The sequence below is a fragment of the Acartia tonsa genome, chromosome 6 (assembly GCF_053477335.1).
Source record: "Acartia tonsa isolate MP-2025a chromosome 6, ASM5347733v1, whole genome shotgun sequence".
Classification (NCBI taxonomy): Eukaryota; Metazoa; Arthropoda; class Copepoda; order Calanoida; family Acartiidae; genus Acartia; species Acartia tonsa.
Window position 1 is genome coordinate 23,699,008 of NC_137265.1, and position 24,458 is coordinate 23,723,465.

The following is a 24,458-nucleotide window of genomic DNA, read 5'->3' on the forward strand; positions in this document are numbered from 1 at the left end:
TCTGAAAATTATTCTAACTCTGAGTTCTGGGTGTTCAAGTTGACAAAACCTTATTTTTTCAGGTTCTTAACTGCTTAATAAAAGCAGTTTAATGTTGTTTATATCGTTACTGATAATTTTAAATAAAATGACTGTATTTGTATTTTTATAATATAAAACAGATCTTTTAGAATCAGGATCATAAAACATTAATTTTGTAAAAAAGAAAATATCCTGAATCAAAAAGTTCATAATAAACAAAACATATAACAATGTGTATTTTAATTATTTTATAATTCATGTTTGGTTTGATAATGATGGCGGTGTAGGAATCTTGATATTTTCTCAACTGACTAATAAAATCATACATGGAGGATTTGCTATGTTACTTAAGATATCTTAAACAGCTTTGTCGAGATGTCTGCAAACATGAAAGCTTCACCTTATACATCGTATTCAATTCACATAATAATATAAAACAACAACCGATAATTATTATGGAAAAGATTCAGGATCCCCCCAGGTATACATAACCAACAAGCAAAATAAATTTTGGAGGCGGCTATATCCACAGGGGGAGGGAGCAACAAATAGCTTAAACCATCCAAAGACTAAAATAAATAGGAAAAAATATTTCGTTAAAATGAACCTTATAAAGTTGAGACTCCAAAAGTAGTGCCTAGCGAGATCTTAACTGACAAACATAGATTCAGACAGTTGCTTCTCCCAAAGCATTTAGGGGAGTGCTGAAAATAGCCTAAAACCATACCAGAACATTTAATAAGTTTCTCTAAAAGGTAACGTATCTACTTTATTCTTTCAATTATCTAAAATAAAATTTTCCTTACTCTCAAAACACTTGACAACTTTGCTAAAAGGATATTTTATACATACTTAACCTCGTCAAAGTAAGAAGGAAAAAAACAAGAATAAAAATTAAGAAAAAACAGAAATAAATTATTTGTAGAAAATATTAGGTAGCATTTTAATTAATTTCTACTTATATACTAATTTAAATTGGTGTTCTCTATAATTCACTTCCGAGAATCGAACCAAATTTTAAGATATTATATATAATGATGATAATCTTTGCCTTTAAAGGCGGAGTTGAGAGAAAAAACTCAAGACGCTAATTTTAGCCTACAAATTCAGAATCCGAATCCGCTTAAAAAAAACGGATTCCGGATTCGGATTCCAAAATTGGCTAAAAATTGGGAGGATTCCGGATTCGGATTGCCAATCCTACTTTTCAATAAATAATTTTTATCTACAGAAGTGGTAATTTTGTTTATCGTCATATAAACAAAATTATCTTTCATTGTCTTATCCCTTATGATCCCATAAGAAATTAGAGAAAATTTGCAGTAATGCAAAGAAAAAAGATTAACTTGTCTTTACCAAGATAATTATTTTAGAAAACTTTTAAACTTTTTGTTCCCAAAACAATTTGTGGATTCAGCAGGTTCAACAAGAATAAAACTTAAAACAATTTTAAAGTTTTCCTAGATTTCTTAGTTTAGCTAAGAAATCTATTTAGAAATCTGAGAATTTCAAGTTTATTCTGTTTAATTGTAACTAAATTTTGATGTTTGCAGCAGTGATAGATCAATGGGGAATAAATGATAACATCCAAACAAGCATAGCTATTCTGTTTAGTGGTATATACGTGGGTTTTTGTGTACTATAATTACATAAATGGAATTTCTTGTCTGCAATGTCAGTAATACTATCAAAAATACAAACATGTAATTATGTATACCAAAAAGCAGATGCAAATAAAGTTTCCTCGCTGCGCTTTTGTCCTCATGACGACACCCTCCCCAAAAATAGTTGAAAACCTTCCCGGGACCTATAAGAAGCTTCACTGTAAAGGAGAAAAATAACGGTTTAGCAGTTAGCGAGATATTCCATGACAGACAAAAAATACTTACTACTTTATATAATAGGATTAAACGCTATGCATATAAAAAAAATCGAGGAATTGTATGCACACCATACTACAGTGTAGTCTTAATTACATACTAAATTAGCTTCCATCAGAGGTGTACTTAGTATGTTATCTCAGGGAGGGGGGGACATTGGGCTGTTTAATACACCAGTCCCCAAAGTTTTCTTATTCGTTAGCTTATCATCTTTTAGGGACTTTTACTGAATTTTTTTTACTGAATTGGTTGATTCATTGATTTGCATGTCCAAATTTTGTGCATCATCATTGGAGATTGATTGACATCAATTTATCGGCCATTATCTTATCCCTTTAGAACCCTGATGTAACCTTCAGGATAGAAATGTATTTAGGTCATGTATTTATTCAGTCTTAATGAGTTAAGGTTTCAAAGTTATTAGGTATTAAGAAACAAATAAGAAAACGTTATTATAAAAACTTTAGGGACTAGTGTAATCAACAGCCCAAAATCCCCTCCCTCAGCTCCCTGCATTCATATAATTCCAACCATGGCACTCATGAATATAGTATTATAATATATTTGAACACACATGGCAAGACACGTTTTCATAAACAATATATGTATTAGTTGTAATAGTTTCCTTTTTTATGTTTACTTAACAACTTACTAGCAGCTTTGTCTTTTAGCAGGCATCTAAAGGAATAAAACAATGGCCGATAAATTGATGTACATCACCAATGATGATACATAAAATTCCCTCTTCTGTAGATTAAAATAACTGCTTGAAAATTAATTTCAAGTCTCCAAAGTTGTGAAGCCAAAGAATAAGAAAACGTTGTTATAAGACTTTATATTTTTTATTTTGCTTAGTAGGAACACCACCAGATAGTTTAACAATGGATGTAGAATATATGTGGTTATTAAAGGAAAAATATTATCGTCAATTTAGGTTGCTTATTCTCCTGTTATTTATTTGTCAGTTCGTCCATTTAGAAGGAGGGGAGGGGATGGGATGAAGGGAGTGGAAGGCGGGAATCGTCATTATAGCCCGTTGCGTGTTTCATTTTATTAGAGAACATGAAAATCTGGTGTAAGATTAAAGTAATAATATATTCATTAGTTTGGCAGTTTCCCTCAAAGTTCCTGGCGAGCACGGGTAGTTTATCATGTATCGGGATTAGGGCTGGTAAAGGTTCTTAAGGGTTGAGGCATAAGAAAGAAAATAACATTATTTTCAAAAAATAGGAGGGTGGTAGGAAGGGGGGGGGGTGGTAGTGCTTGTTGATCAGTGTATGGGAAAGCACCAATAGTTCTGATAGCAAATTACAATATAATGCAAAATTGTAGTATGTATACGCTAATCATTAATAATGTCCATGTTTAGGTGAACCTGAACATCATCAAAGATTACAAAGTTTAATGTACAAAGATAAAGCAGCTGTTCATCTACTTCATATATAGTCATATACAAAGTCAAAGTACAAAGATAATCTACATAATAAAGGACGTCATAATGTCATTCTATTTGTCTATGTCAAATGTTTCATTGGGTGTATCACGGAGATCTTAATTCAAATCATGCCTTCAGAAATCAAGCTTTTTATAATGACAAGGTGAGTGAGTTTTGTCATAATCTAATGATATGAAAATGAATTTATATTTAACTTTACAAATATCCAAAATTCAAGAAAAACTTTATAAGCCCTTCCCTCCAGTTAAAAAGTTTTAGTCCAGTAAACTACAGCTAATTGGATCAGAGTCTCAAACCAGGGATAAAGCAATAGCTGATAAATTGATGAACATTGCAAATTATGATACACAAAATTGGTGTTGCTTCATAAGACCTAATTTATATAGACCTACATTTTTAAGACCTACACTCATAAGACCTACACTAAGACCTAATATGACATAAGACCTACACTCATAAGACCTAAAGATATATAATTTATTATAAAATAATTCATGTTAATGAAGGTCATTTCCGCAGCTCTCGGCCCCCTGGCCTGCCTAGGCGCTGGCGCTCGGCCCCCTAGCCTATAACCTAACCTAACCTAAAAATTAAAGAAAAAAATATAAAAAATATAGTAAATTTTTCTCTTACACATTTTGGCCTCCATCCACCTTATGAGTGTAGGACTTATGAGAGTTGGTCTTATGTCAGTGTAGGTCTAATGTGAGTGTAGGTCTAATGTAAGTGTAGGTCTTATGAATGTAGGTCTTATGAGTGTAGGACTTATGAGTGTAGGCCTTATGAGTGTAGGATTTATGAAGCAAAACCCACAAAATTACCCCTCGTGTACATTACAATTAGTGGTTGAAACGTTTGGACACTCAACTGAACGAACCAACCAATCAAAATTCAATAAAAGTCACTGAGGTTGTTAATCCAACTAATAAGAAAGCGCTATAATAAGACTTTGGGGACAAGTGTTATTAACAGCCCAAGAGTCCACACTTCCCTCAATCCCTGGTCTCAAACTTTTAATTTAGGTTTTAATTATATGTTCAACATTTTTATATTGTTGTTTTGCTTCTTAAATAGTGTCTTTCCAGGAATATCCATTTTAAAATATTGGTAAAAGAAGAGCTAAATACCTTATAAATTGGAGTCAAAATTTATAGAAAAAAACCAACATGTTTACGGATAATTATAGTTGCTAAACTTTTAAAATTGTACCTAACTACTAGTACTAAGTCGTTACAACAAAGCTAAAATGGTATGTAATATTTATTTGGTAAGGACCGACACGGACAGTAATTGTAGATAAGCATCGCTTCTCAAAATATTATTAACCTCCATGTATGATTAAATTACCTAAGATAAGAATATTGATTGGAGTCCACATAGGATATTGGAAATATAAAATTCAGGAAGGAGTAGAGGAGGAAATATTGGACTGTATTCTAGAAAGTATGATGAAGGGAAAAGGTTGTATTCTTAAAAGTTCCACCAGTTGGCCTCGCCAGCCAGCCTCTTGCGCTCTCTCTGATCAAAGTATTCTTCCAACTCTTGGGTGTGTAACGCTTCGGTGGGCAGGTCGTAGTAAGGGTTGGCCTATAAAAACATTTGTTAAGAAGCTACGTTTAAAATTTCTAACCAAACAAGGATGAAAAAAAGTTATAAATAAATAGAAATCAGCCAAACATATGGAAGGTAAAAGTAAGCATAACAGACAGACAATTGTGCATGATGAGTTGTAGCTTAGTTGTTAAATCTTCAACACAACTCAGCTAAATATCTTAGAAAAAGCTTATAAATAAAAATAATTTCTTTAATGTATTCTACAGCAGTATCAATAAACCGATAGGCCAAATGATTTATATAGTAGATGAACAATGGTCAGCAAAAATCAGCCTAAAAATCGACGTAATACAAAGTAGAACGATGTTTGTCCGTTTGAAGCAAAAGATCTTGGTAACTGCTGAACTGATTGGGCTCCCATATCTAATTACCATACTATTACTCAGACAAAGGTCGTGCAATTAAAGGGTTGGTTGTCTGCAATGGTAGTGCCTTGGGACCTACTACAAATGTCTTGTCCTACGTTGTTATTAACCGTTATAGATCATGCATTTTGATAAAATAATAGTTATTTATCGAATCGTAGTACTAACAGCTTTCCGTGGATATAAAATGTACAATTATAAGCCCATGACTTCGGCATCTCGTGGCTAAAAAACTGGTTTTAATCTTATGATTGTTCATTTTTATATTCGTATAGAATTGTCAGTAATACGATGCTATACAAGATTTTTCAGTATGGCTGAGAACCAGTTATAATCCAGCGGATATCAATCGGTTTCAAAGCGATGCTGGAGTAAATAATACCGATTGAGGTTGGCCGATTTGGACCCAGGATCCACTCTCTCCCAGATCTTTATTCCATCCAACGTTAAAACTAAAGAAATGATCGTGATAATTTGAGGTTTTCATTGGGTGTGATTCAGCAAAGTAATTCCATTTGAAATTGCTGAAAATTTGGATATTTTTGTGACGTAAATCTTGTTTTGAGCTGTAAATAAAAGGAAATGTTTAACCGAGACCGTGGCTCAACGCGTAGCGGGGAGGTGATAAGTTCGAATCTCGGCAAGACACCGCGTCATAACTAAAGATGTTAAAAATGGTTCCTACTGCTGCTATGTCAGTTGCAAGACATACATAGTTGGAGAAATGCCTTGGCCCTTAAAAAGGCGCAACTTATTACCATGCACAGTTGGGACTTAACAGACAAAGGTCATGCAATCAAAGGGATGGTTGTGTGTTGGGTATTACTTAACCTAATATCCTTTGGTGTTAGAGTATCGTATCGCATTTCATTAAGAGAACGTTATTATCAAACTTTGGGACTGGTGTAATAAACAGCCCATTGTCCCCTCTCTGTTAATACGTGACTATTTCTTTCAACTGGCTAATATAATGATTTACTATATATTTGGATTGGCAATCCGAATCCGAAAACCGCCCAATTTATGAACCAAGAATCCGAATCCGCAATTTAAATTGTAGCACTTTAACAAATCATTTAAAATAGGTTATGTTAGGTTGAGTAAGGGTTAACAAATGGCCGCTGTAGGGGCTAGATTTTTTTTATTTATAAAGATACTTTTAAAAATATAGCTACAATCCGCAATTCACAATCCGAAAATCCGAAGAAAAAGAACAAGAATCCGCAATACGCACGGATTAATCCTCTTTTTTGGGGGCGGATTTTAGTGAGAATCCGAATCCGACCCTAATATATATAGAGTATCAGCGCTACTAAAAAGTGCGGTTACCGGTTTCCAGGAAGCTTCGAGGCAACTATAACCCATTCTTCTTCCTCGTGGTCATCCCTCTCAACACTAAAATTAAAAATTTTGGTTAAAATGTTTTGAAACTTAACTAAATGAACCAACCCATTAAAATTTTTAAGCAGCCCCTAAGGTTGTAAAGCCAACGAATAAGAAAATGTTATTATGTTAAATGTAATAAGCAGTCCAAAGTCTCATCCCTCTCTGTCTTTGCCCCAAAATTTTTGAAGTTATCAAAATCAGCTGATAAATATAGGTGTGAGTTAAAAGCTTAATGTAGCTACTTTAAGGGTATAATGTATGGGCAGAGCCTAAATATAGAGCAACGTTCTAAAGGGGGTTGCGGATATGCAACTTTTTGAAACCAAAAGTAAAACTCGCATGATCTCAGCCCATAAAAGAGTTACTTTTTTCGTTAAATCAGACAGTTCTCAAACATCTGAGATAAACTTTTTTCTCATAAAAATTTCCCTCATATTTTCACGTGACACTTTTAATATTTCAAACATGTCAATATTAAAAAAAATTGCAAGTGTAAAATCTTACAAATGTCATACATAATACATACAGCATAAAATCATACGCCTTGCACGATACATATGTTTTTATCACGGTTATATCCAGAGGAATCAATTCAGAGGTTTATTGAAAAGAAAAAAGAACTTACTAATCAGCATCAAGATATCCTCTATTGTAGACGGCGCTAGCTATCCATTGTCTCTTAGTGTACATGTGTCTGTACATGCTGTAGTTCTCCTGAAATTAATGTAGAATATACTATACATGGATATAATGACAGGGGAAAAATTGACAATTTAGGTTGCTAACATGGAACTCGTTCATATTTCAGTTCGTTCATCCAGTAGGAAGTGAATGATTGGTTAAAAAAAGGTGGAGAGGGGGGGGGAGAAACATTATTTTAGCCAGCTGCAAGTTTCACTTTATTATAGAACATGAAAATCTGGTGTAATGTCCAAATAATAATATATCCATTTATCCTGACAATACGAATACATTATTGTACGTATAGAATTAATGTTATCATAATTTACGAAATTTATATGTCAGACCATTAATAAAAGGGCAAAATAAACTTTTTTCCTAATACATAAAAAAAATCTGGATCTATCGAAAGATTAATCAATTTATTAGGTAGAATATATTCTGCACAAGAAAAGTTTTTCCCCTGCGTCAAAAAATATTTCATTTCCACCCCCCTTAGCAATAAAACCCATGCAGAATATTCACCACTGTAATCCCACCCTACTCCCCCCCCCTAAAATAAGAAATAGGATAACCCATCAAATATACACCAACAATATTTTAACTTTTTTTCAACTTAACAGCAAGCACTCACAGAGAGAGAGAGGGGGCAATGGTCTGTTTAATATACTAGTCCCAATAGTTTTATAATAACATTTTCTTATTAGTTGGCTTCAACTTTGGAGACACTAGTGAATTTTGATTGGTAAATCAATAAGTTGAGTGTACGTTCGTTTCAACCACTAATTAAAATCTACAGAAGGGGTAATTTTATATTTGGGGATGTAATTTATCGGCCATTGTCTTATTCCTTTAGATCCCTGACACACTCACCTCCTTGTGCATTCTCCAGTCTGACTGTTGCTTGTCATATTTATCAAAATATTCCAGCTGGAGACGCTCAACATCCTCCACTACAACCTCGGTGTCTCCACCCTCGCTCCAATCATATGTTAGAATCTTAAATAACAAGATTAATATTACTAAAAAGTTAAAGATTTGAATTAAAACAAGGATGACAACATCCACAAGTTGATGAAAGTACGGAATTCAAAGAGCAGATATTGAGTCATAAATCAAAAAGAAAAATAGGAAAAATCACGAAATCTTTCATATTTGTTTCAATATTTTAAGTTTTGTGGCATGAATGACCGACTGGCGGACCAAGTAAATTTTATACTGGATGCTTAATGGTTTAGAGAATTTTCCCCACAAAAAAATCTATCTTGAATTGTAACCGAAAAAAATCTCCCTTTCCCTGTAGCGTTCAGGACTGGCAGACAGACAAAGTTAATCATAGATTAGCTTTGCTACTATAAACAAACTGTAAATACAGTGTGTTTTTTTAATAGAACAAAAGTATTGCTTAATATAACCCACTTGCCATTAACAGAAATTAATAATCTATATCTTAATTTCTTTATTTTGTTGGGGAGTTTTGTATAAGAAAAAAATATTTAGCGATTTTCAACAAATTATGCCTTAAAAACCGGTTATTCCAAAGTACCTATTTTGGAAGATTTTTGGATCATGACCAATTTAAAGGGTGTGCAAAAATGCGGACATTTTTAAAATTAAAATTGTGCGGCTTATAGATTATTAATTTCTGTTAATGGGAAGTGGGTTATATTAAGCAATACTTTTGTTCTATTAAAAAAACACTCTGTATAGGTAATCATAATATTTAAGTTTTAAAATTGTTTCATTTTAAATAGCTTAACATTAAAAATATTAAAACAAGAAATGTTAAGTTTCATTGAGTGTGTTGAAAATTACACTTTTACCTTGGAAAAAACGGAGGCTTTCTTCATATAATCATTCTTCAACATATCTTGATAAAGCATATTCAGATAGGTAGAGTTCTCAAACACAGGGCTGTCCTTCTCCCAAGGGTGGGTAGTCTTAGATCTTAATAACATATTATTAGAGAGGGAAATTCAGGGATCTAAAGGGATAAGAAAATGCTCGATATTTTTATATACAATACATCCCTAAAGATGATACACAAAAATATTCCTCTGTAGATTACAATTAGTGGTTGAAAAGTTTGGACACTCAAATTAATCCCCCAACCAATCAAAATTTAACAAAAGTCCCCACAGTTGTTAAAAAAAGTTATTCTAAAATTATTGGGACTAGTGTAATAAACATACTAAGTTCCTCTCCCTCCTCCTTGGAGAAATTTCAAGTATATAAAAATCATGAAAGATCATATATGGAATGGACGGACTAAGTGCTTATTGGAGTCAGTAAGTCTTCAAACAAAAATTCAATTACATGGAATTGTTTTGCTCCAAGAAGACGAAATGAAAGAAGATATAAACAAAAAAGTTATGTAAGCTTGGGAATATACACAAAAAATTCAAATATGTATAGGCAGTTGAGCAAATAGTTTATCCAAAGAAGTATTATGAGAAGATCCACGAACAAAGTCATTCATATGATGATGAAATCTAATCTACAAAATTAAGCCATTTATCTGTAATAGCAGACGAGTATACTTATTATATTTTCCTTTTGGAATAAACAGACTAAAAAAAAGAGATGTTTTGTTAGTAAAAAAGGTTCAGTCTCTTACATTTTACTGGTACTTTTTATTAGTCTTTCTTTGGTTGTATTTCTTTCCTTATCATAAAAAATTCATAATTCTGTATTCTGAATTCGTGAACCTAACTGCTAACCTTCTGTACACAGTGAACTATTCATGTGCCTAACTGCTTACCTAGCTCTGATTTTGGCCTGAACAACATCAGTGGGAGCATCCAGGTGGATGATCACATTGGGCCTCAAGAGGTGCTGTAAAATTTGTTGCTGAAGCTAAAAAAATCATACATTTTAGAACCATTGACAGTAACTCGGCTTTTTTCGGATATTCAAAACATGAATGGTTATTTTCTCTAGAGAAAATCAATTTAATCCTTAAAATTCACAAACTTAAAAATATTTCTTTTTGTATTGCGTCAATTTACCATTTCATGGACACTTTTGAGACTCTCAGTAAGTGGGTAAACGCCTAGGGGGTTGTGTCCATATCCAACCTCTAACACTAAAAATGCACCTCTCTAAAGCTAATATCCCTCTCGATTTTGGTTAAAGAGGAGTGTAAAAATTTTCCAAAATCCTCTGAACGCCACTGCTTGTAAGCATGACTTACTTCATTTACACTGACTGTTAGACATTGTGACAGACAACAAACCCTAGTTATTGAGCAGCTTAGATGCTGATAAAGTACTTACTCTGTAGTAGAGAATTCTGGTGCTTTTATGAATCCATCCCATTCTGTAAGCAGCTTCAATGAAAACAGCCTCGCTGTAGGGAGACTTCTCGGTGACAATACCCTAAATAAAATTTGTTAAAAATGAACAGAAAAAAACAAACAAAATCAAATTACTTTGTGGTTAATGATTTTATAGATTTGTTTGTGCTTTTCCTTTCGTTTCATACCTTTTGGCGAATTTTTCAAATATGCTACCTACAATGTTTGAATTATTACTAGTTGATCTTTACGTTGATTCATATACTAGTGTAACATGAAGAGACTTTAAGACAAAAGAAATGTTATCAAATGGTATTTACCTGACCGGTATTGAACACATGGGCTAGGAGATCGTTGTATTTAAAAGCCCTGATCTTCTGGAGTGTGGTGACCATTCTGTCCAGGCCTCCTTCGCCTCCCAGGGGGTCCTTAGCAAAATTCTTCTCATCGTAACATTTGTTCCTTAAATTGAATGAGATTAAAATGATAATATGTCAAGAAAATGATTTCGTAGATTCTTTTCTAAGGTCTAAAAATTTAAAGGGGTGTGAAGAAGTCACTCATAGTAATCAAACACTCTCCGCAAAATAGTTAAAAACCTTTCCTGGACTGGACCCATAAGAAACTTCACTGTAAAGAACCATATCAGTTCCGCGGTTAGCGCGATGCTTCGCTACAGACAAAAAGAAGCTTACTACTTTAAATAGGATTTTAAAAACTATAATAAGATACAAATAACAAATGTATCAATTCAATCTTACTTTTGATGATGGAACTGCCAGTCAAGTTCTCTAAGATCATAACCATAGGAGTTGATGTACCAATCATCCATGCTAGCCCCGGGCACATAAAGCATGCCGAACTCTTCTGCCAATTCCTTGGCAAATTTGCCCTTCTCCAAACCTTAATAAATGTTGGTTTAAAACATTGATTTTCCTGTAAAAAATATTGTGTTTTTTTTATGTGTTTTAGTAATATTTACTTTCCTTTTTTAAATTCAAATTACTCTCCCTATGACAACCTAACCATATATAAGGGATATGGATAATTTTTATGACAATTAAAATTTAAGTGATGGTCAAAAATAGTAAACTTTTGAAGGAAATTTGGATATTATTGTACTGTATTCAGTCGATCAGTAATAAAATATTACTTTAGCCAAGAAGCGAAATAAATCTGAAATAATATTTGGAAGTGTTTTTTTTAATGCCAACTCTACCTTCTTGTGCTGACATTAAAACTATACCTGGAGGTAACTCTACATTAAAAGTATACCTGGAGGTCCCTCTATATTAAAAGTATACCTGGAGGTCCCTTTACATTAAAAGTATACCTGAAGGTCCCTCTACATTAAAACTATACCTGGAGGTCATTCTACATTAATACTACACCTGGAGGTCCCTCTACATTAAAACTATACCTGGAGGTCCCTCTACATTAAAACTATACTTGGAGGTCCCTCTACATTAATAGTATACCTGGAGGTATCTCTACATTAAAACTGTACCTGGAGGTCCCTCTACAACGATGACCTTGGTGTTATCGTTGAACCTCTTAGTTGTTCCTTCCGTAACCTGCGTCGCATAAACATGCATTAATATGTGTACAAAAAAAAACTGGACGGTATAAAATATATGTACTAAAGGGAGAGGTCATTTTCTAGTAAATCCCGTAAAGGTGTGTGTTATAAGGCCTAAAAATAGTAGTAGAACGATAAGGTGCTCTAGATATATGAATTCCCTATTGAATAGAACAATAGAGAAATTTTTTTTTTTTTTTGATAGCCGTACCTGGATTATCTAAAAAAAATACGAAATTTCTATCAAACGCTTTGTTTGGCTCAAACTGACAAAAATTTAAAAAAAATATAATTATAATAATAATGTTTTCTATAGGTACAAGGTAAAGGTTAAGAACAATCTATACCATTAAACAAAGGAAGAAGTCATTCTTTACAGGTTGATTTATTATAATTATATTTTTTTTTTATTTGTGTCAGTTTGAGCCAAACAAAGCATTTGATAGAAATTTCAGATATTCCAGGTACGGTTATCAAAAAAAAAAAAAAAATTTCTTCCCTATTGTTCTATTCAATAGGAAATACAAATATATAGAGCACCTTATCGTTCTACTACTATTTTTAGGCCTTATAACACACACCTTTACGGGGTTTACTAGAAAATGACCTCTCCCTTTTTTACAGCAGGTAGGATTCACGCTGTTAAGCCTTATTAAAATATATATTATATAAATACTAGCGGCTACGCCCCCTAGAGGCCTCCCCCCTTTTTTAATTTTAGTATTAAAAAAATTTTGGAGGGTAATTTTTTTCTATTGGCGATTTCTCTTGGGAGGGTGATGGTACCCTCCCCTAAAATAGTTACAATCTTCTAAGGACCTATAGGAAGCTACCCTGTTGAGGAGAATCATATCGGTTCAGCGGTTAGCGAGATCCATTGGTACAAACAAACAGACATCCTGCAGACACGATAGAGAGACAGACGGACACACACATGCAGACAGACCAAAGAAGATAAAGTATAGAATAGAATCCAGGTAGAAGATTCTGCCTGGCTAGCCTGAAATAAAATTGGAACATTTGAAAGACAAAAACGGCTGTAAGGCTGTTAGTAAATCACATGATTTCAGTAATTATTCAGAAAATATATTCAAAATAAATTCCTTTTGCAATAATTTACTAAAAGCCTTGTAGCCAAGCTTCCAGCTATCTCTTCCCTATTCACAATGGATTAAAAATGAATTTGATGTGCATTTCAAGCCTTAAAAAAAATTATGTAAGAAAATTTACAAAAAATATTGGTCTTGGTATTTATATTATAAAACTAGGTTGCGCTCTTATGTATGTTTTTAAACAGCTGATTTGGTGTTTTCAAATGCCGGATATCCGGCCAACGCCGGATATCCGGCAAATATCCGGTTATCCGGCCAAATTACCGGATATCCGGCCAAATTACTACATATTAAAGTATCAAAAAAGGATATAGTCCATTTCGTGGCAACGCACCTTAAGGGGCGATTCGTTGTATTTTTAAAATTGCTTTTAATAGGTTATTTTAGGTTACGTTAGGTTATATTTGGATAGGTGATTGCCCCGCAGGATTAGGCAATTGGCCCCGCTTGCTAGAGTCCCCCGCAAGGAGCCCGAAATAGGAGGAAAGCTACTGTGAAAATACGAATAATCTCTCCTTAAGGGGCGGTGCCACAAAAGGGACTATACCCGCAAAAAAAATTCTTCTTAAACTAGTGTTTTATATTATACTAGCGGCTGCGTCCCTAGTATCTAGGGATATTAGAAGGGACATGAAAGTGCAGAAAAATAACTTAAAACCTTACAACTTTACTTTTTTTTATAAAAATTTAACAGCCTAAAACCACTCTGGGACCTATAAGAAGCTTCACTGTAAAGGAGAACCATATCGGTTCAGCGGTTAGCGAGATCCTTCGCTACAGACAAAAAAAGATTACTACTTTACTTAATATTTGTATTATAGATAATAGGATAAAATTAAGGTTAAAACTTAAAAATTAAGTAACTATTAAATGATCTTTCTTCTCAGCAAATAAATCTAATTAACTATTACTACCCTCAATCTGTAATATCAACCCCTAACGGTTGGAGGATGGGCGGGGAGGTGTTGTTGAATGCCTGCCCCCCCCCCCTTCGTTTTTTTCTATCCCATTTTCTGTGTATAAAAGGTAGAGGGCTATAACTGAGTGACTTTCGAAATATGGGTATGACACATAACTGAGTGTTGAAATTTTTTTAAAACCTCCTTCATGGCGGGCACAGGATGCCAGCAAATCTGGTAAGGTCATTCAGGTAAAAAGTAAAAATATTTTTTTACGTAAACAAAGCATTTCATGTTATCTAATATTAAAATATCTTATAGTCATACATCCTCATATGTAATATAGGTGTCCAAGTCGATTTCAGGTTCAAGGTTTAATCCTGCAAGTCATGAACCTCTAGGTCTCCAGAAATCTTTAAACGGTTCCTGTGACTGCAAATTTTTACTTGAAGATTTCAAATTTTAAACTTAGGCTTTTTTATATATCTTCATGACATATTACAATTTCATAAAATCCGTTGCCGTTTACCTGCCAACCGTCGGTTTGTGGCTGGCAGCTGCAAAGTACTGCTGCCACCGCCAAAATTTATGTTTTGAGATTTATAATATAAAATTTACATAAAGATAAACATATTCAGAAAAAATTGTTCTTCTAGCTTCAATAATAATAAAATTACAGCCATTTGAGATTTTAAAAAACAGAGAATTTTGTTGTAAAATATAAAAGATTATATTGCCGGATATCCGGCCGGATAGTTTCAATATCCGATAAGCGGCCGGATATTGAAAATGGCCGGATATCCGGCCACACCGGATATCCGTCCCAACCCTAGAAAATTACAAATGTGGTCAATCGTACTTACCAAAAGTAAAACAACAAATGTTAAGGACTTTTCATATTTGTCTAAAACGACCAAGCAGCGTTAGATTACAACTTCCTTAAATGACATATCATTTTAGGAATCTGAATCAGACAACTGATGTCCCTACCCAGATTCTATTCTTCCTACCTGGATCTGTTTGTAGTGTTCTTCTTGTGAATATCCCCGGGGTGTCCTAATTATATATCATGATTGATTCCTTAATATGCATATGTGTTTACCTTATTGTGATAGTGAAAATAATAAATAATAATATTCTGAATCTCTCATGATCATGTTGATTAAGAACTCCCGGAAGATAACCTTAAGAAGAGGAATACTGCTTTCAGATAAGCATGACATAAGCGGGTTTAGATGTCTTCTTCATCCTACCTATATCATAAGCGTAATATTGTCCCGGATCAGCTCGGTGTTATTGAAAAGTTAATTAAGTCTAATCAGTAGAGATCTTACGAGATCTGACTGATAAATGCTAAGAACTTCTGTATTGACTGTATATAGTAGAGACCTTGCGAGGTCTGACTATCTAACATCAAGAACAGAATACCCTTAGCCAACTAGTACATAGGAATCTTCACAAGCTCATTTAGGTGAGTCATTTCTACTGTATAACGTGGTGGCAGCGAACTAAACTCTGAACCAGCCCCCATCTATTCTTCAGCGAAGAAATAGAAAGGATTAATTTACGCAATCTCTTCACAAGTGAAATGAGTAGAATTAAAATCAGTAAGCCAGAAAGGCTTCCAAGAGATGGTATAACAGACATAGATTTGAATACCTGGAAAAATGAACTTCTCAACTATCTTTCTCAAGATGACAACTTCGAGAAGTTCAGTGACGATGGTCCCTATTCAACCTGGGAAGCTTCTGAAACAAGTAAGCACAGAATTCTTAATGCTGTTCTGCCTGACACAGAACTTGATCTTGCAAAGAGAAGAAAACAGTTGAATAACTTCATTACCATCACTGCTGGATGCTGTTACAAAGATCATTACATGACTGTCATAGAACAATCTACCAGTTTTGAATGGATCTTTAATGAACTAAAGAACATATATCAAATAGTTCATGTAGGCAAAGATTTCTTGAACATAGTTGACATAAGATTTGATGCTTCAACTATGAGTGCTACATCTGTCTACAATGCCTACAGGTCAAAAATCATGGAGAACCTTAAGCCAAAAGGAACTAAAGTAAAGTGGAAAAATAACTTCATGATGCAATCACAGGAAGCACTAACTCCTACTTTTGAAGACCATATTCTACTCTCTGTTCTGCAACTGATTGATTCAAGACTTCCTCTCAAAGTTAGAGAAGTTTATGGACCTCGTATGGAGGACAACAAGTTTTTAATGGACTTTAAGCAAGACATTTTAACCAATGTTTCTAAAATGCTTGAAGATATGGAATCTGTTGAAACACAGCTGAGTTGGATGCAATTCAACAAAGCTAAAAATCCTTCCAGATTTGCAAAAACTAAACAAAACTATGGCCAAAACAAACAATCAGGAGGTAAATTTTGCAGACTATGTCATCTAACCCGCAAGTCAAGAAACCAAGTTACCAGTCATGAAATTGGAGACCTTGATTGTCCATCATTGTCATCTAAGGACAAAACTGCACTTGAGCAAAAGATTGGACGCCTGGCTCCTGTTGTCACTCCAAAAGATGATCTTGAAGAGTTGGCAATGCTTCATGGTTATGGCACTGAATCAGCTGAAGCTGATGAATATGAACCTACTCAGGAAAATGTCATTTTTAATTCCAAAATTTCTTACATAAACCCAGTACCATCCCAAATATTAACTCTTTTTCAAGAAAATAAGATTGTGCATATAGATCTAGACTCAGGTTGCTGGGTATCATGTGCAAAACTAGAATTTGTTAAGAAAATGAAATGGAAGATTCTACCTAACTCACAATTAGCCAAGTTGGCTGATGATAAGACTATCCTCAAATCAGTTGGAGAGATCAATGAAACCTTCAGTAGAAACAACTGGAGAGTAAATTACAGAGCATTAGTTATAACTGAACTGCACACAGATGTTATTGGTGGTAATAACTTCTTCAAAGACAACAACATAGAACAGAGTATAGTAAACAAAACTATAACAGTACACAATAAATTTGTTGTACCTGAAACTAATAGAAATGTCAAGTTACCTTCCCAAATCAATAACATACTTGTCTCAGCTGTCATGCCACAAGTTTTATTGCAAAATCAGTCTGTATCTGTCAAAGTTCCACTTGAAGATGGTAAACAGATAATAGTTGAACCTAGAATAGAAAATTCTATGAAACACTGGCCTACCCCACAGCTATGTTTGGTTAAAAATGGCACAGTTGAAATCAACAACATGTCTAACAAACCTGTACACCTGAAAGGGAAGGAACATCAGCTGCAAATTATATCTACTAATGAACAATCAACATCCATCAAACCCTCTGAAGATTATGAGAGGTCACAAGATACACAAGGATTAAATCAATTTAAAGTTGAGGATCTTGAAATCAACTACAAAATCTTGAATAATGCTCAAAAATCTAAACTTCTGCATAATATTCAAAACTGCAAAGAAATCTTTAACAAAGATCTCACTGGTGGATATAACCAATCATCAGGCAAACATTATTGCAATCTTAATTGGGCTAATCAAGAGAAACCTATATCAAGAAAAGTGATTTGTCCTAACTACAATACAAATCTGAACTACTTACTTCAAGAAGTTTGTGATGAACTTACTAATGCTGGTGTACTAGGTGTTCCACAAGAAGATGGTGTGATTATTCAACATGTTAGTCCCTGTTTTCTACGAAAGAAACAGAAAGCAAAGGATAAATCTCCCAACCAGCTAAAACCATCAGATGTTCGTCTAGTAGTGAACACAACTGAACTGAGCAAATATTTAAAAAACATACCCACAAAAGTCACTAAACCTAATGAAGTATATGCTGCATTATCCAAATGGAAGTATATTATAAAATCTGATTTGTATCAAGGTTTTTTTCAAAATAAACTTCACCATTCTGCCTACCCCTGGTGTGCAATACAAACTCCTTATGGAGGCATGCGTTATTTTAAAAGATCTATTCAAGGACTTGTTGGCCAAACTGAAGAACAGGATGAACTACTTTCAAAAATTCTTCATGAACATCTCAAAAATGGAAGATGCGTTAAAATTGCTGATGATATATTTGCAGGAGGAAATGATATTGATGAAGCTATTGATAACTGGAGTCTCATCATGGAAACACTTCATAAGAATAACATGAAAATTTCTCCAGAGAAAACTGTAATCTTTCCTAGTAAAGTAGACATACTTTCTTGGCAATGGAAAGAAGGTGGTTATCTGACTCCATCTCCTCACAGGAAACTTGCCTTAGAAAACATCAAATATGAAGATCTCAAAACAGTTAAGGACATAAGATCGTGGATTGGACTATACAAGACTTTTATTGATTGTACTCCCAACTTAACCATATACCTAGACAAGTTTGACCAGTTTGTTGGCTCTCGTGATAGTAAAGATGAGATTAAATGGACTGAAGATTACATCAAAGCTTTTAAACATGCTCAGGAACAAATCAGTAATATGAAAGATCTTTATCTGCCAAATAAACATGACCAACTTATAATCATGTGTGATGGTGCAAGAACACCACCAGCTGTAGGTATGGTTTTCCAAGCTAAAACCCCACAAGGAGATGTCAAGGTTGTCAAATACTACTCAGTCAAGCTAAAGCCACACATGGTGAAATGGTATCCATGCGAATTAGAAGCAGTTGCTCTAGGAGCATCAATAGAAGCATTTTATGAGTTTATCAAACAATCTGAAAAACCTGTCATAATCTGTCCTGATAGCAAACCAGTTGTTGATGCAGCCAGAAAAATTGAAAAAGGTAACTTTAGCTTGTCACCTAGAATTCAAACATTTCTGAATGGTCTGAGTAAAATCAACTATGAAATTCAACATATATCAGGAAAATCTGGACACAATGCTGCAGGGGACTTTCAATCTCGAAATGCATTTGTTTGTAAAACAGAACATTGCCAAATTTGTACATTCATTCGTGAAACAGCTGAAACCATAATTGATGTTAAACTGAATAACATATCAACTTTAGCTAATGACAAATCCATGATGTCATTTCTCAACAGAAATGCATGGATAAACATTCAAGAAAAAGATGCTGCGTGTAAACAAGCAATCAAATGTTTACAAACAGGACAAGGTCCTTCAAAGAAACCAGGCAAAATGTTCAACAATGTCAGAAAGTATGTATCTAAAGGTACAGTAGCAAAAGATGGTCTACTAATTGTTCATGGCAACATACCAATGACTACAAATAAAACAGAAAGAATTGTCATCCCATCTGAATTTGTAGAAACAATTGTAACACAAGTTCATCTTAAATTCCATCACCCTGCAAAATCTCAACTTGTGAACATAATTAACAGATATTTCTTTGCAACAGGTACTCTCTCTGTAATTGATAATCTTTATTTCAACTGTCAATTATGTCAAGCAGCCATGAAAATTCCTAAAGCTTTTCAAGAACACACAAATACTACCACAGCAGAACATCCAGGTACACATTTTGGTATTGATGTTATGAAAAGAGCAAAACAAAAGATCATTGTTGCAAGAGACATGTTCTCATCATTTGTCACTGCAATTTTTATTGAGAAAGAAGACAAGGAATCATTGAGAAGTGCTCTTATCAACCTTATTCAACCAATCAGGAGCATGGAACAAGTCATTGTTAGAACTGACAATGCTACAGGATTCCAATCTTTAGCAACTAAAGATGATAAGCTCAAAAACCTTAATATCAAGATAGAACTGTCTGATCCCCACAATAAAAATGGTAATACCTGTGTTGACAAAGCTATATCAGAGTTAATAACAGAAATTACTAAATTGCAACCTTCTGAAGTTCCTATAGACCATAGTATTTTAGCCAAAGCAGTCATGAACCTGAATAGCAGAATAAGAAGAAAGGGAAACTTATCAGCTAGTGAAATACTTTTCTGCAGAGACCAAGTGAACAAAGACAACCTAAATATAGATGATAAGAAAATTTCACAGGATCAAATGTTAACTAGAGACAATGCAAATTACAAACACAACCAGTCTAAACCTTCAACTGATATCTTTCACAAAGGTGACCTTGTTCAAATGAAAGCAAATCCACAGAAACACAATGTTCGAGAAACATTCCTAGTTACTGAGTCTTCTGGAAATGATCTTAAAGCTCAAAAGTTAACAAATGTTTTTAGTTCTAAAAAATCTCAATTAAGAGCTAAGGAATATGTATTCAAACCAGGCAATATCTTCAGAGTTTTAAAGGAGAATCAAAAATCTTTGCTACAAAATGATGTCTACCAAAACAACACAAAAATCAGAAATTGCACTTCTTCTAATTGGTCACCAATACGTAGATCAACTGCAGATTCTTCAACAGACATATCTGAAAGTGAATCTGAAGAAATAGAAGCAGAACAACCTTTAAGACTGTCCTCTGATGATGAATTTATCACAGGAACTGATGATCAAACCAATTCTCTTACTGAAGATGAACTGTCAAATTCTATATCTGAACAAAACATTGAACAACAGACTATGGAACAAGAAATTGATCATGATGATACCATCTCGAATGATGGAAATATTGAAGCAGATGAAGACACAGACACTCAGACTGGAACTATACAAAAAAAGAAAATAATTAGAAAGAAATTTAAAGAAACCTGGAGTTTAGAAAAACCTCAAAATCATAGACCCCCAAGAAAAGCAAGAACAGAATGCTTAAAAAAGCTTTCCAGTTTGAATAGTCCACTTGAAAAACTAAGAGATTCCTCTACAAACTCATGTAATGAAGCAATTCTCTCTGCTGCCACTGAGCATACTCGTATAAGAATTGAAACTTCTGATTCTGAAATAGAAGAACCTATTGATAGCAGTGATTGGGACAAAAATGATTTGTCTGGTACCCCCTCTTATTTCAACAATGCTTATTGTGAACCTGTTTTTAACTTTCTTGAACTTGCTCCTACTGAAATTCCAGCTACAATCAACCCAGGAAGAGTGTATGATTTATCAAATCTCCCAGTCCCACAACCATTTTTAAATACTGAACCACTAGCTTTGACTTCATACAATCAAAAACTTCAAGATGGAAGAGTTTATGATCTTTCACTATTACCCTCTCCACCAAGTTTAGAGATGAATAGACATTCCACACCTAGAAAATATACCAAAGCAACAGGAAAACTAACCAGACTCAGAAAAAGGCTTTTTAAACACTAGGAATATGCACAATCTTAAAAACAATATAAATAATGTGGGACACTCCCTCAAGAAGGGGTTTTATTAAAAAAATGGGGTACGTTAGATTACAACTTCCTTAAATGACATATCATTTTAGGAATCTGAATCAGACAACTGATGTCCCTACCCAGATTCTATTCTTCCTACCTGGATCTGTTTGTAGTGTTCTTCTTGTGAATATCCCCGGGGTGTCCTAATTATATATCATGATTGATTCCTTAATATGCATATGTGTTTACCTTATTGTGATAGTGAAAATAATAAATAATAATATTCTGAATCTCTCATGATCATGTTGATTAAGAACTCCCGGAAGATAACCTTAAGAAGAGGAATACTGCTTTCAGATAAGCATGACATAAGCGGGTTTAGATGTCTTCTTCATCCTACCTATATCATAAGCGTAATATTGTCCCGGATCAGCTCGGTGTTATTGAAAAGTTAATTAAGTCTAATCAGTAGAGATCTTACGAGATCTGACTGATAAATGCTAAGAACTTCTGTATTGACTGTATATAGTAGAGACCTTGCGAGGTCTGACTATCTAACATCAAGAACAGAATACCCTTAGCCAACTAGTACATAGGAATCTTCACAAGCTCATTTAGGTGAGTCATTTCTACTGTATAACGCAGCTATTGCTGCCTTCACTTCAAGAGGAGGTGTGTATCAGAGAAGTTAGTCTCTTTTAGATACTTATGTCAAAGGGTAAATTAATACCTTCTGATTACAGAGAATTAATTTAAAATGTTCTTAAGTCAAGCGTGTTACACTACAATACATAATGTTAAATCATGAAGATCAATAAAATTTTAACAGTATATATTAGATTTTGATACAAATTAAATTTTTCTAATTTTGTCCAACTAGTCATTGTGATTTGTACTTTAGCATTTTTGTCTTTACTGCGCATGGCAAAGATTCCTTCTAATTTCCCAGAAACTTTTATGGTTTTCACTTCTATTCCTCCTTATTCTATGAGACAGACCAAGTAAATACCTAATTGTTTCTAACAGTGTAAATACTGAACAAATCATGATATTTGTATTATATGTCAGGGAGTAAGGGAGGGGACAATGGATCAAATATTCAATTTTTAGGAGTCTCAGACTTTGGGGACTGGCTTAAAGGGAATGTGCAAGAATTTAGCAGTTTCTGGCTGAGTTTGGGGATTTGCGCATAGAATGCCGCTACTCGTTATGAATGTTTTGAATATTGCAGACGGGGAGAAGGGATAAGGGAAGTGGGGGGAAGGGAAATAAACACTCGTTGTGTTAGTTTGGCATGTAGCAGACGGGGAGAAGGGAGAAGGGAGGTGGGGGCAAGGGAAATAAACAGAATAAAAAGGGGCAGTCATATTCTTGCTAGCAGCTGGCCGGGTCCAATAATCTTTTAATATAAAAATCACACCAAAAAACCGCAATATATTTCATCAAAAACAAGTTGTGATTTCACTTTACATGACGCTATGGAAATCTATTATTCTATTAACAATCCCTTTATAATTTCCTACAAATTTATTGGATTAAACTGGATTTCATGCCCTTTCTTTGATAACTCTTATATTGAATTAATTGCCCATTGTCCCCTCCCTTACTCCCTGATTATATGTAGTTCAAAATTTCACCACTAGATGAGATCATCTTTTTTTTTATTTTGCCCATATGTTTGTTGTTTAGTAGTACCTTCTTAATTTTGATTAAATTTGAGTTAATATTATACTTCTCAATCATCAGTACATCGTATGTTCTGTTTTTATTTGTTTTTGTAGTTGTGACGGTAATATCCCACAACATTTAACTTTAATTCAAGTATTCAAAATTGGCAGCTGCGATAGGGTCTCAGTATCATAAACGGGGCGACTTCTCTTCGGAGAATGGTGGTACTCTCCCAAGAAATAGTTATTAACCTTCCCAGTCCCTTTGAAAAGCTACCCAAACAAACAGCCTGTTACTGTATTATAACTTAGGGATAGAAAAGACACGGATTTAAAGTTTATAAGCATTTCATTCTAGGCCATATGTGAGATATTAGGTGTCACCCATCTAACTACTTAGAATAAACATGATAAGAATGTATAATGCAATGTTTCCTGCAGCATGTATCCATAGCCCCATTTCTTGTAGTCCCAAGGTTTCAGTCTTTCTTCCATCTGGCCGCTGGTCTTACTGTAAATATTTGCACATGGTACCTAAAATAAATAATTTTGTGAACAATTTAAGATTTATAAAAAAAAGATTTGCAAATTCTTACTAGCGGTTACATCCATTATACTTTAGTTCTTTAGTTTCTACTTAATATTTTAGTTTTGAAAAGACTTTTATTACAGGGAATTATTTTATTACAGCTGGTTCATTTCCCAAAAAAAGTTGTTAACAAAGACACATAGATTGTTAGACATCCTGTTATACCGATGTAGGTATAAAAAGAAAAGAAAAATGGCATCTAGCTTTAAGAATAGAGAGGAGAACGAATTGCTTAAAACTACCCGAACAAAACAAAATTGCCTTCAACTATCCAGAAAACCTATGTAAACCATCCCTAAAAAGGAAAACTCAATCAATTCAGTAGTTATTAACCAATTTTGCTTCAGCCAAAAAAAATCGAACTAATTGATGTAATAGTTATTTATCGTATCGTTTTATGAACAGCTTTCTGCGGATATAAAAATGTACAATTATTTGATTAAAACCAGTTTTTATGTTCGTAGAAAACTGGATATAATACAATGCTAAACTAAATTTCTCAGTATGGCTGAGAACCGGTTCTAATCATCCGGATATTATTCGGTTTCGACGCGATACTGGAATTGGATTACATTACCTTATTATTGAGGACCTGAACAGCCAGAAGTCTTGCCTGGCCTGCAGCGGAGGCCCCGCTGCCTGGCACCAGGCTCACAAGTTTGCTGGCCAGACACGCCATCAGGGAATCTACACAAGGACTGCAGACAAAAT

General features: G+C 34.0%; 1 protein-coding gene across 1 annotated transcript; it reads right to left on the bottom strand.

Annotated features, from left to right (window-relative positions):
• ND-42 (NADH dehydrogenase (ubiquinone) subunit ND-42) lies at window positions 1-24,457 on the bottom strand. Its single transcript, XM_080164010.1, has 14 exons — window positions 24,325-24,457; window positions 23,593-23,692; window positions 12,206-12,271; window positions 11,460-11,601; window positions 11,019-11,160; window positions 10,679-10,780; window positions 10,165-10,259; window positions 9,227-9,350; window positions 8,277-8,402; window positions 7,348-7,436; window positions 6,666-6,731; window positions 5,719-5,788; window positions 4,705-4,944; window positions 1-332 (listed from the first exon to the last, which is right to left on the bottom strand). Exons 1-13 carry the CDS (start codon window positions 24,424-24,426, stop codon window positions 4,828-4,830), a joined length of 1,341 nt encoding a protein of 446 aa, XP_080020136.1. The 5' UTR covers window positions 24,427-24,457; the 3' UTR covers window positions 1-332; window positions 4,705-4,827.
• Between the last annotated feature and the right edge of the window lies 1 nt (window position 24,458).

Bases quoted from the DNA above. Each gene is read 5' to 3' on its own strand.
- ND-42 (XM_080164010.1), bottom strand. From the start codon at position 24,426: ATGGCGTGTCTGGCCAGCAAACTTGTGAGCCTGGTGCCAGGCAGCGGG. The intron at 23,693-24,324 runs GTAATGTAATCC...TATTTATTTTAG, and splicing joins TTCAGGTCCTCAATAATAAG to GTACCATGTGCAAATATTTA. The intron at 10,260-10,678 runs GTAAGTACTTTA...TGATTTTTTTAG, and splicing joins CCAGAATTCTCTACTACAGA to CTTCAGCAACAAATTTTACA.